Here is a 12794-nt window from a genome sequence, read left to right as displayed (position 1 = left end):
TTATGCTAAGGAATTCACACAATGAGTTAAGGAAATGATAATTAAATTCTCCACCCGAGTCTGAGATTATCATGTGGGGAATTCCAAGTTTACAGGACATGTATTGATTTCCCCTGATAAGGAAACATATACGGTCATTAAAGACTTAGATAAACTTACTCACTGTTCAGAAACAATGAATAATAAAGTATGTACAGCTGACTCCTTTGAATTCCATAAAAAAATCAATGGATTCATGCGAGTTAGGTATAGTGCTAAACGGTGCTCTCTCCCATACATATGAAAATTGTCTGAAAAAACTTTATCCCTTTGACGATAATAAGTTCAATTGCAGATTGAACAACGGCTCGTGGATACGATACGACAAGACCGGCTTCAATGTATCATGCCCGGCTGGATCCACGTCCTATTCCCAAATCTTCGTTGCAGCAGATGGTTGCATCGGTACGTCCTCAAATTACACGGTCCGAGCAATTAACACTCTCATCAGGGAACGGGCCTACTTCGCGAATTTCAAGTGCACCACTACAATCCCATCTTTACCTCTCCCATACAACGCACGAGTGGCTAAGCGGTTGATGAAATTTACCGAGATGGACCACCCGTCACTGACTTATGCAGATCTTCGTTTCTACGTGTTACTAGCATCAATCAGCTTTGCGGTGATGATATTTATTGCCGTTAACATCTTTGTTTGGCGTAGGTTAAGGCAAAGACAGGTGGAGCTCAAGAGGAATGTTTTGCCATGTCCAGACAACACTACTCATCTTTTTTTTAAATTTTCAATTTAGAGCCGTTTGAAATTGGCCATTTCATTCACTCGAAGGAGTAAAATTGTCTGGAGTAGTGAAGTGCACGAAAAGCGGTTAGTATGCTAGTAATATGTAGTTGAAGAGACTCTAGGACATTTGTATTCTAAAAACATTTAGAAAAAAAAAAACATTTTTGGGCATCTAATAAAATATACAAGCCCTATATTTAAAAAAAAAACCTATCTTTTTGGGCATCTAATAAAATATATAAGCCCTATAATTTAATATAAATGTATCTTTTTGAGCATCTAATGAAATATATATATATATATATATATATATATATATATATATATATATATATATATATATATATATATATATATATATATATATATATATATATATATATATATATATATATATATATATATATATATATATATATATAAATAACCAGGAATTTTTTTGTGCAATGAAATTATATCTTTACCAAGGTAACAAATATTCTTTATTAGTTACCAAATTATAATAATCTGTATTTTTGACAAAGGTGACAACTATTCTTTAACATGTTACCGAATCAAATGTACATCAATTTTTTTTTTTGGGGGGGGGGGTTACCATATAATAATTTCCTATCAATGTACCACATAATAATCTGTATTTTCCATGCCTTTTTCTTTTTTTTGAGAATATCCATTAAATATGTTTTTTTTAAATATACTTATTTGAACATTCAACCTTAATCACTTGTTTGTGGCTAAAGTTAAAATAAATAAATAAATAATATATATATATATATATATATATATATATATATATATATATATATATATATATATATATATATATATATATATATATATATATATATATATATATATATCCAGTCACACTCCTAGATAATACATATTTAACGTACTTTTTATTGTTCAATTAATTGACGGTAGCTGTCCGAGCTAATGTAATAATTACATAATAAAATCCATGACCAAAGGGATCAATGGAGAAGGTAGGAGTGTGGGAACGTCAAGTCATAACAGGATGTGAAAGTCAAGATCAAGCTAAATCATTGCAATGTAACATTTTGCATGAAGATTAAACACAACACAAACATCCCGTGAGAAACAGTTGACTTATTTGATCTTTGAACGGAAACAGATGTGTTCCGGTAGTAATCTTGTGTAATCATATTTATGTAAAATGCTGAGATAACTAATGAATCGTTATTACTAAACTTGATATTTTGGGGGGTTCTTTTTCAATTGTCATACGGAATGGTCATCCGACCAAACCATCCTTACTCCTGTGATGGAGCTACTAATAAACTGTTTAAAAGTTAACTTACATAGACTTATTCAGAAGAAGTAACCTACAAGTCTAACAACTATATATCACATTGAAGAGGCATGATATAGAACAATAATGTGTGTTTATAACAGTACCACACCAACATATAAACATATCTAAATATAAATATATATATATACACACACACACACACACACACACACACACACATATATATATATATATATATATATATATATATATATATATATATATATATATATATATATATATATATATATATATATATATATATATATATATATATATATATATATATATATATATATATATATAATGCATCCACAATGATATTTGCTTTCCCAGGTAAATACCCGATTCTTGCGCCAAAATCTTGAATGATCAAATGCCACTGAGTTCGTTTAGGGCTGTGGTTGAAGCCTTTAAAGAACTCTGTTAGTGGTTTATGGTCAGTAAGATCCTTAACGGGATAACTGTAAATTATGTCTTAAAATTTTTCCTGACATCGGTAAGGAATTCTTCATTGCAAGAGACGCCTCAGACTTAGGAGTAGGAGGGGTATTGCTTCAGCAATATGATAAACAATTTTTCCCGATAGCTTTCTACCCTCGAAAATTGAGAACTTCCGAAAGTAAGTATGCAGTAATAGACAAGGAAGGGTTAGCTATTGTTGATTCGCTAGTGCATTTTAAGTTCATAATTTACGGTTATCCCGTTAAGGTTCTTACTGACCATAAACCAGTAACAGAGTTCTTTAAAGGCTTCAACCACAGCCCTTAACGAACTCGGTGGCATTTGATCATTCAAGATTTTGGCGCAAGAATCGGGTATTTACCTGGGAAAGCAAATATCATTGCGGGTGCATTATCACGCAACCCCGTGTCATCTTGTACGGAGCCTTTAGCTGAATTAATAGATCTATCAACATCCATGCCTATTGTAAAAACAATATCTGAACAAGAAGATTTAGGCTGGAGCACTGAATTGTTACAGACTGAGCAAAGAAAAGATCAGAAAATAGAAACAATTATAAATGCTTTGAAAGGCAATCATAAAGAAAAGGAATATATAAAGTATAAGCAGCAGAATTATATAATCAATGATAATATTCTGTTTAGGACTGTGACAAGGAAAACCCGCAATACACCACATGTAACTAACGACCAGGTAGTAGTACCAATCTCACTTATTTCCACTATCCTGATTTGGTTGCATTCAAATCCATTACATGGACACCCTGGGTTCTCATTAATGTCACAGAAAGCCAAATCATTGTTTAATTGGCATACAATGCTTACAGATATAAAAAGACACATAGCTAATTGTCGCACATGTCAGGAAAACAAAGGGCATACGAAAACACCTGTCAGCCTAGGAGCTTATCCTGTGCCCAATAAACCCTTTGAAAGAATACATTTAGATTTGTTAACAGGATTTTACGAGTCAGACAGAGGAAGTAAGCACCTCTTAGTAATTATAGATGCTTTAACTCGATATACAGAACTAATAGCACTTAAAACTAAAACTGCGATTAAATGCGCTAGGAAGTTTTACGAGTGTTACATTTGTAAACATGGAATTCAACACATGATAATCTCAGACTCGGGTGGTGAATTTAATAATCACTTTCTTACCTCATTGTGTGAATTCCTCAACATAAAGAAAATAAATACCATGATATATCACCCAGAGTCGAATGGGCTAGTGGAAAGAGCAAATAGGAAGATATTGAATATATTGAGGGTAACACTAGGGGAATCAGACCCCAACTGGGATATTGCAATACCGGCGGCACTGAGTACTCTGAATCATTCATATCATATATCAATTAAAATGTCACCGCATGAAGCATTGTATGGTACCCCAGTTAGAACGCCTTTCCATGTATTAACGCCTACAACTAATCTATCAAATCCTTTAAAAGAATGTATAAATGCAAGTATAAGTCGATATGATATCCTTCGAAAGAATTCAGAAGAATCACAAATCATAATGAAAAGGAATCATGATAAAACAACGAAACCAACTAAAACATATACCGTGGGTGATAACATATATATTCAAATCAATATACGAAAAGGGCTCAATTATAAACTAACACCTAAGTTTGAAGGCCCATTTAACATTTTGGAAACATTAACGGCCAATAGGTTTAGAGTTCAAAACGTATCCCAACCCACGGATGAGAGAATAGTACCATTGGCTCACATAAGAAATTAAAAAGAAAAGACAGGAAAAGAAGTGAGGGAAATTTTTTTTTTATTTTATGTGATTAAAAGTTTTCTTTTTAATACAGGAGTAATTACATATATTTTTTTCTCGTTACAGGTTTCCAAGGTGAATTTTTTGTTGTTGGGAGTGATATTGTTCGCTCAGACATTTTTCTCGTGTGGGATGAACTCTAAAACTAAAAGTATACATTTTAAATATGGCAATATAGTTGAAAGACAAGAAGACATTTTTATTACATCAACCAACGTAATTGTAGAAGTGAATATGCAGGCAATTTTTCTTCAAGAGAATGATGTCACTAGCTTAAGAACCGCCATTTCAAGGTTTTCTGCATCATTGAATGAAATGCATAGAAGACATTTTCATTTGACTACAGAGACTTTGCTTGGATCAACATTAAAAGTTGCAGAGATGCTATCTGATGACTTGAAAAATAAGACTGGCGAGACAGGATCTTTGGCTTATGACCTTTTGATGTGGACTGTAGGACACGAACATAAAGAAAGACGGAATCCGTTTATTTATGCTGCATCAAGCATCTTTGGGTCTGTTGCAAGTTTAGGTTTAGGAATTTCCAATTGTCTTAAAATTAGTAATCAAAATAAGAAAGTTGAGTTCTTGACTCATAAAGATGAATTGATTATGTCAGAACTAAGGAATCAGTTAGCTTAAATCAATAAAATTATGGATTTGGTAAATGAACATTCAAATAATATCGTTCAAATTATGGAAGTACAGGATTTGTTGGCAACATTAACGTATTATGATTCAAAGATAGATCACATACATAACAGAATTGCACATTTCATTAAGAAATCCAAGGATTATGTAGAAGCTATCACGTTAGCAACTAAAGGTGTATTGTCGCCCCATTTGTTGCCTATAAGTTACTTAAAGTTAATTCTGGAGAACGGAAGGGATAAATTAGGCTATGTTCCTTTGTTAGACGAACATAGGTTAGAATTTTATTACAGCCTAATTACAGTAAACGTAGATAATAACAAGATTATGATTACAATTCCCTTTGATTCTTCTGATGCCTGGCAATCTTATAGGATATCACCATTTCCGACTTTCATGACGAATCACTCAAATCCAGTAATATCCAGTTTGACAGGACACGTATTGATTTCCCCAGACAAGGAAACATATACAGTCATTAAAGACTTAAATCAATTAACTTACTGTTCAGACGCAATGGATAGAAAAATATGTACAGCTGGCTCATTTGAATTCCATAAAAACTTAATGGATTCATGCGAGTTAGGTATAGTGCTAGACGGTGCTCTCTTCCATACAAGTGAAAATTGTCTGGATAAGCTTTATCCCTTTGACAATATTGAGTTCAATTGCAGACTGAACAATGGCTCGTGGATACGATACGACAATGACGGCTTCAATGTATCATGCCCTGACGGATCCACGTCCTTCACCCACATCTTCGTCGCAGCAGATGGTTGTGTCGGGACTTCCCCGAATTCCATGGTGACTGGTCTATGGACACTCATCAGAGAACGAGCCTACTTCGCGAACTTCACGTGGACCTCTACAATGCCAGCACTTCCTCTCCCGTACAACAGACATGTGGCAAAGCGGTTGATGAAACTTACTGAAAGGGACCACCTGTCACCGACTTATAAGGAAATCCTTCACCACATACTACTAGCAGGATTGGCGTTTACAGTGGTGATATTTATCGCCGTGGACATCCTTGTTTGGCGTAGGTTACGGCACAGCATGCAGCTACAAAGGAACGATTCGCCTAGTCCCGACAATACTCCATACTTGATTCAATTCAAAGCCGTTTGAGTGGCCACCTCATTCGCTAAAGGAGTAAATTGTCGGGAAGTGTTTGTAAGAAAAGCTGTTAGTACGCTAGTAATAGGTAATTGAAGAAATTTTCTAAATTTGCATTGTTAAAAATACATTTAAAACAACAATTAAAAAAAAAATATATATATAAATCATTTTTTCTCTCGGCATCTAATAAAAATATATAAGCCGGAATGTTAAAAAAAGAAAAGATAAAAAAATATATAACAGAATCTACGGACATCTAATAAAATATATCAGCCCTAAATATATATATATATATATATATATATATATATATATATATATATATATATATATATATATATATATATATATATATATATATATATATATATATATATATATATATATATATATATATATATATATATATATATATATATATATATATGTACGGAACCGTGGTACGTGTACGTACCAGGAATTCGTGTTTGTGCACTAAATAATTGAGTATTATGTTAATATATTTCTGACAAAGGTAACAATTATTCTTTAACAAGTTACCGAATCATATGAAAGTCAGTAGTTTTTTTTGGTACCATATAATCATTTGCTAGCAATGTACCATATATATGATATTTGTTTTATCACGCATTTTTCTTTTTGCTTTGGTAATATCTTTTTCATATGCATTATTGTTATTATTTTTTAATGTGCCTATTTGGACATTCGTCCTCGGTTGATTATGGCTAAAATTAAACAAAGAATAATACATATGTCCAGTCACACCTAGTAACCATGTTTTGGCTTGTTGTTGAATTTTTGTGAAAAAATTGAGATAGCTGGCCGAGCTTATGTAATAATTAGAATAGTTAATATTACATGTTTAAAACACATGACGTAATATGTCATGTTGGATGAAGGAGCTAGCCGTGGGACTTGCTGTAGTCATTCAAATCATAAACAGGACGTACAATGCAAACCTCGACAATGTGACATTCTTCTTAAACGTCAACACATTTTCTCAGCGTGTGAAAGTTTGTGACGTCACCGGATGTAGGTGTCTTCCGAGTTTGTGACGAAAAAAATATAAACTAAGCATACGATATCTGTGATATCGATAAGTTAGTCAGTTCATATCTATACTTCACCAGAATTGGTCATCTGACCAACCCAGCTTCATCCAGTGATGAAGATGTTTAACTCTGTTGTTTTTATAGAATAAATACTTTAAAGCTAATAAGATGTATTCTGTTATCCATTTACATACATCTGAAACAACACATACTCAATGTGTGCTTATAACAGTAGAACACCAATATATATATATATATATATATATATATATATATATATATATATATATATATATATATATATATATATATATATATATATATATATATATATATATATATATATATATATATATATATATATATTTATATAAATCAATTTGGACAACGATGAGATTACACAAGTCAAGGAAAACCACTTCTATTACTTATCTTTATTCGGTGAAGTCTACAAAGAAGAAAAAAACACAAAATTAGTTACAAATAAAACTGCACAAAGTAATGACAAAATACGACATGCTTATGGTATAACGAAAATAAAGACAAAATATTTAAATGCAAAGAATAAAATAGATATAACAAAATACAAGTTAATAGTGACTAATACAGTAAATATTGATATCACTCACAAAGTCCACCCGCCTATATGTAAAAAGTTATCCAAATTTAAAACAAGAGCGTATTCACTTAATGGTCTGTCAGTCAGATCTTGCTGCTAAAGACTAAACGTTAAAATATAAGCAACCTGGAAGCAACCACTAGCAAATAGTAAACAAATTAATGCTCGTTTAAGGGTAAACATTATTTACATACACCCTAATCTTTAGAGTAATAAATACTTAAACAGCACAAACAACCGTTTGAAAGTCCGCTACACACCTGCCTAGTGGAGAAAGCAATGAACCACAATAATTTAAAGGCCTTTCAAACATTTACATATAGAGAGATACCAAATCCTTTTGGTAAATGGAATTCTGCTAATTTAATTTTGAGCATCTTTATCTACCTTAGCTTAGAATCCATGTTGAAGTTCTTGTACCGTAGCAATTAAGCAAAGTTTATGAATGGGTCTCTCCCAGTGAACCACTTTTCCATTCTCCACCGTTCGAACAGTAACTCTTCGAACAAGTCCATCTTTTCCGGGATGAATCCTCTCAACAAGACCACGCCTCCACAGTCCCCTAGGAGCGACACCTCCCTTTAGGCCTGGTTCCAGAAGAAGAACCAAATCACCAACTTGAAGATTCTGTTTGGGATGAAACCATTTCGATCTTTGTACTAGCTAAGGAGGCATATAACGAATCCAAGTCTCCCAAAATATCTGAATTCTCTGTTGACCTACCACTACCACTCTTCTCAAGTTCACTTCGTTACCGGTATATGGTTGTAGAACTGAAGGTTGCCCGTGAGGAAACAGTAAGTCATTGCCGGTTATAGTTGGGGACTCAAGAGGATCTGGTCCGTTTGGGAAAAGTGGTCGTGAATTAACAAGGTATGTCACCTCTGACAGTATTGTTTGCCATTCCAAAGCACTGAATTTCTTTTGGTGATAATCTGTTACTGCATCTAAATCTCTTCTACAGCTTCTAATCAATGATTCAACAACATCATTCATATGAGAGGCGTGAGCTGTGTTGAATTTCCACTCAAATTTTGTCCCAGTAATTGCAAACTTGTCCTTTATTAGGCTCTCGTTCCAAGAATTTATCCACTTTTGCAATTTCTCTTAAGCCCCTATGAAATTGCGTCCTCTGTCACTAACTGCCAAAACTGGAGGGATTCCATGATCACAAGTAAATCTTCTCCAAGCACAGAGAAAAGCATCTAAAGACAATGAGTCGACCAGTTCAAGAGATATGACACGAGTGACGGTGCAAGTTATGATCATTATACTTCCTTCAGTGCTTGCATCACGAGTTAACTTTATTTTGATAGGGCCAAAAAAATCTAATGCATCTCTGCTAAAGGGGGGAATATTGGGTTCACCTCTGAAACTTGGCAGTTCCCCCATCTGTTTGCCCAACAATAGGCGATGTCAAGTTCTGCAGAAACAACACTTGAAAGCAATATCCTTAAATAATCTTGCTCCTCCAATAATGTAAACTCCACGCTTAAAAGCTAAAGCAATTGCGACTCTATATCCTTGATGACCTGTACATCGATGAATCATCTGAGCGAATGCTTCAGCCAGGGAAGAATTCCTCACCAATAAAACTGGATGCCTCTGCTCGTAGGGTAAATGGAGCTTATGTAGTCTGCCTCCAATTCTTAAAATGCCCTCTTCATCCAACTTTGGGTCAAGCTTTTTAATCTGTTTATGATTAACTTCATCTTCATTATTTAAAGACTTGTGGCTTGCATAAAATAAAGCCAGTTCTGCTTCTTGTATTTCTTTAGGTTCTAGATGACTTTGATACTTTTCTGGGTCTTGTTGTAATAGCAAACGGCGGCAGTAAGCAGTTATTCGTACAAGTCTATTCCAGTTCGAAGAGAGTTCTGTAAATCTTTTCTCAAAACTCTTATCAGCCAAAATTCCAACAAATTGGATCCTTTTAAGAGATTCTGATGTGTACTCTTTAACAATACAACGCTTCTTTTCAAAATCATATGTCGGTTCCCAAAAATCACAATCTTGAGAACTGTTCAGAAGAAAATCAGGACCATTGATCCATCCTTGTAGTTCACTTGGCTTTATTGGCTTGGTTAATACATCGGCAGGATTCAATTGTGAAGGAACATAGCAAAATCCTTTTGAAAATCCTGGCAAAGCATCCTGAATCTCTTGAACTCTAGCTGACACAAATGGTTTAAAGGTTCTGGCAGGAGAGCGAACCCAGGCCAACGCTACTTCTGAATTGGTCCAAAATTTCATGGTAATAACCCTGCCAACCACTTGCAAAACAAGCAAGGCAAGTCTAGCCATAACCACAGAAGCAGTAAGCTCAAGACGTGGAATAGAACGCTGTTTCAACGGAGTCACTGAAGACTTTGCGATGACGAATTTCAGTTCTACTCCATGAGAAGTATTCCGTTTTAGCCAGATTCACTGGCATCACTAATTCCAAGAAGTTGAGGGTCTCCTAGAGAATCTTTTGGCTTCATCATCCGATCTAGTCTAAATCTAATTAGTTGATTCATTTCATGAACATGTCCCTTCCACATCTTGATTTGTTCTTCACTCAATTCATCATCCCAACCAACTGCACTAGCCCATAAATCCTGAAGACAAACCTTGTATCTAATTGTTACAGGAGATAACATACCAGTAGGATCCCACAACTTTGATACCAAACTAGCAACCTTCCGCTTTGTTAGTTTTGAAAACTCCTCACTGAATTTGTCTAGCTGAATAGCCACATTATCCGTAACCCTATCCCACACATGACCCAAAACTCGTGTTTGCTTGTCTTCTGGGCATTGGTCAACAGAGGGGTCATTAGAATGCCATTCTTTTATTCTGAAGGAGCCTTTTTCTAATATCCGATCCACCTGATCCATGGCTGCAATAGCTAATTCACTCTTATCAAATGATTCAATCACATCATCCATGTACATACGACAGTTAATTAACTGTGCTTCAATAGGTTCCTCCTCCTTGAATGTATCTGCCAAAGTCCGTACAGCCATCATACCTATGTCTGGTGCTGATTTATCCCCAAAAGGAAGGCGCAGCCACTGCCAGTGACGAATTGGAGAAGATAAATCAAAACGCCATGCAAACCGGTGATATCTCTGATCCTTTTCAGCCATAAGTATTTGATTAAACATTTTTTGAACATCGCCTGCAATTCCTATGCTTTTTATTCTCCAGTGAAAAAGGCAATACAGAAGAGAGTTCAAGAAATCTGCCCCTTTGTAAAATCCATCATTCAAACACAAGCCATTGAACTTAGCAGCAGAATTCCATACGATGCGAACCTTTGTTGATTTGTGTAGTTGATATACAGCATGATGTTGTAAGTACCATCCCTCATATCTAGACTCCTCTAGATATAATTCCCTGACAAAGCAACTGTCAATTAATTTCTGGATTTCTTTGCTCTATTCATCAAAAGTTCCATTCTTAATTAATCTTTTTTCTTGGCTCATAAGTCTTATTTCTGCTTGAGGCTTGTTACACTCCAATGCTTCAGGGAAACCAGGCTTCCAAGGCATTTCCACAGTCATGCGACCATCCGCATTAATGCAAAGCTTATTACGACAATGCTTTATGAACTGAGACTGCTATTTCCTTATCTGAGCAAACACACAATGTTGTTGGTTTGACACCAACAACATCAGATGTATTTAATTTCAGCAAATCCTCCAAATGACTCAAAAAATGGACCCTGGATGCAGCATGTGGTTTGGGTTTTGGAATATTCCCTCCCAAAATGATCCTCCCCAAGATACTTCTGACGGCAACTGGAGACGATTCAGGAGACACAGAGTCTTTTACACTCTCAACTGGCATTGTAAGGAAATAATAGTCATAACCAATGATGATATCAATTTCTGCTTCATCTGTGGGTAACGTTCCCTTGGCCGCATTCAGATGAGGATACTCATCAAAAATATCCTCTCCAACTGCAGGACTGTTATGGGCTGGTTTCTCAATTCCCATTGCAATTACATTGTATGACTTAATTCCATTCACTGGTCTAATTTGGATAGAAAACTTGGCAATGCTTTCCTCAGCAATACTTCCTCCAGCTACTCCATATCGAAACTTGAATGGTTCACCTTGCAAGCCAAAATTCTTGGCTGTGGATAACTTGAGCAATGTTGTATTGGCACCTGTATCAATAAATGCAACCACACGATGCCATTTTTTCTCAACATCTTGCAGTTCTATATACGTTGTAGGAGAGTAGCGTCGATGAATTTTTCCTTCCTGGCTTGAGTTCAGGGTCCCTACTATGTTGAATGTTGCATCTGCATCTGAAGCAACCTCCCGTGCATAACCAATGTCGCACTCAGAAGCACCTCCTGACAAAGTTAGATTCGCGTTCAAAGCAGAAGTACCTCCCGCCTGTGAACTTTCAAACTCAGAAAAAGTCCTTGGCTGTACTTTATTTCCGTATAATGGGCAGGCTACAAATCGATGATGATAAAGTTGGCAGTCTACACAGCGTTTCTTATCCAGGCGTGTACAATTGATTGCGTTGTGGTTGGCTCTAAGACGAAAGAAACATCTCTTACTGCTCACAATCCTCCTTCGTCTTTCTTCCTTGGTTTTTTATATAGAGATAGGACATTTAATGATCAAATGAGTTTTATCTATGCAAAAGGGGCAAGCCCTCCCATCATCAACCAATGTAGCCAAGGATTCATCACATTCTGAGCTTTTGTCTCTAAAATAGTTTACAACTGACTTGTTAGTATTATCACTCAGGGAATGGGGATGTTCTCGACGCTCTCTAGCTTCTGTTTCTCTCTGTAGATATGCAATCAACTCCGTTAATGTCTGATTATGAAATTTTGATTGCCGCATATATTCGTAATAAATTCCAGAATCGATCTTTCTGCTGGCAATTTCAATTGTCATGAATGAATCCAATTCCCTTTCTTGACCAAGTTCTCTCATTTGCCAAGCAAAATCAGTCAGTCCATCCAAAACCTGTCTCATCACCCTTGCTGCTGT

At 35.1% G+C, this 12794-nt stretch overlaps 2 protein-coding genes across 2 annotated transcripts; both read right to left on the bottom strand.

Moving 5' to 3' along the window:
- Nucleotides 1-9206: 9206 nt before the first annotated feature.
- LOC137659141 (uncharacterized) lies at nt 9207-10043 on the bottom strand. The gene has a single exon (XM_068394211.1). It carries the CDS (start codon nt 10041-10043, stop codon nt 9207-9209), a length of 837 nt encoding a protein of 278 aa, XP_068250312.1.
- A 161-nt stretch (nt 10044-10204) lies between these two features.
- Nucleotides 10205-10921, bottom strand: LOC137659139 (uncharacterized). The gene has a single exon (XM_068394209.1). It carries the CDS (start codon nt 10919-10921, stop codon nt 10205-10207), a length of 717 nt encoding a protein of 238 aa, XP_068250310.1.
- Between the last annotated feature and the right edge of the window lie 1873 nt (nt 10922-12794).

The sequence above is a fragment of the Palaemon carinicauda genome, chromosome 19 (genome assembly GCF_036898095.1).
Source record: "Palaemon carinicauda isolate YSFRI2023 chromosome 19, ASM3689809v2, whole genome shotgun sequence".
In the NCBI taxonomy this organism is placed as follows: Eukaryota; Metazoa; Arthropoda; class Malacostraca; order Decapoda; family Palaemonidae; genus Palaemon; species Palaemon carinicauda.
Note: the sequence above shows the minus strand (reverse complement) of the source record. Positions and strands in the feature narration are given on the sequence as shown.

What these genes read in the sequence shown, in the direction of transcription:
- LOC137659141 (XM_068394211.1), bottom strand. Translation starts at nt 10,043, where the DNA reads ATGAAATTTTGGACCAATTCAGAAGTAGCGTTGGCCTGGGTTCGCTCT.
- LOC137659139 (XM_068394209.1), bottom strand. Translation starts at nt 10,921, where the DNA reads ATGGCTGAAAAGGATCAGAGATATCACCGGTTTGCATGGCGTTTTGAT.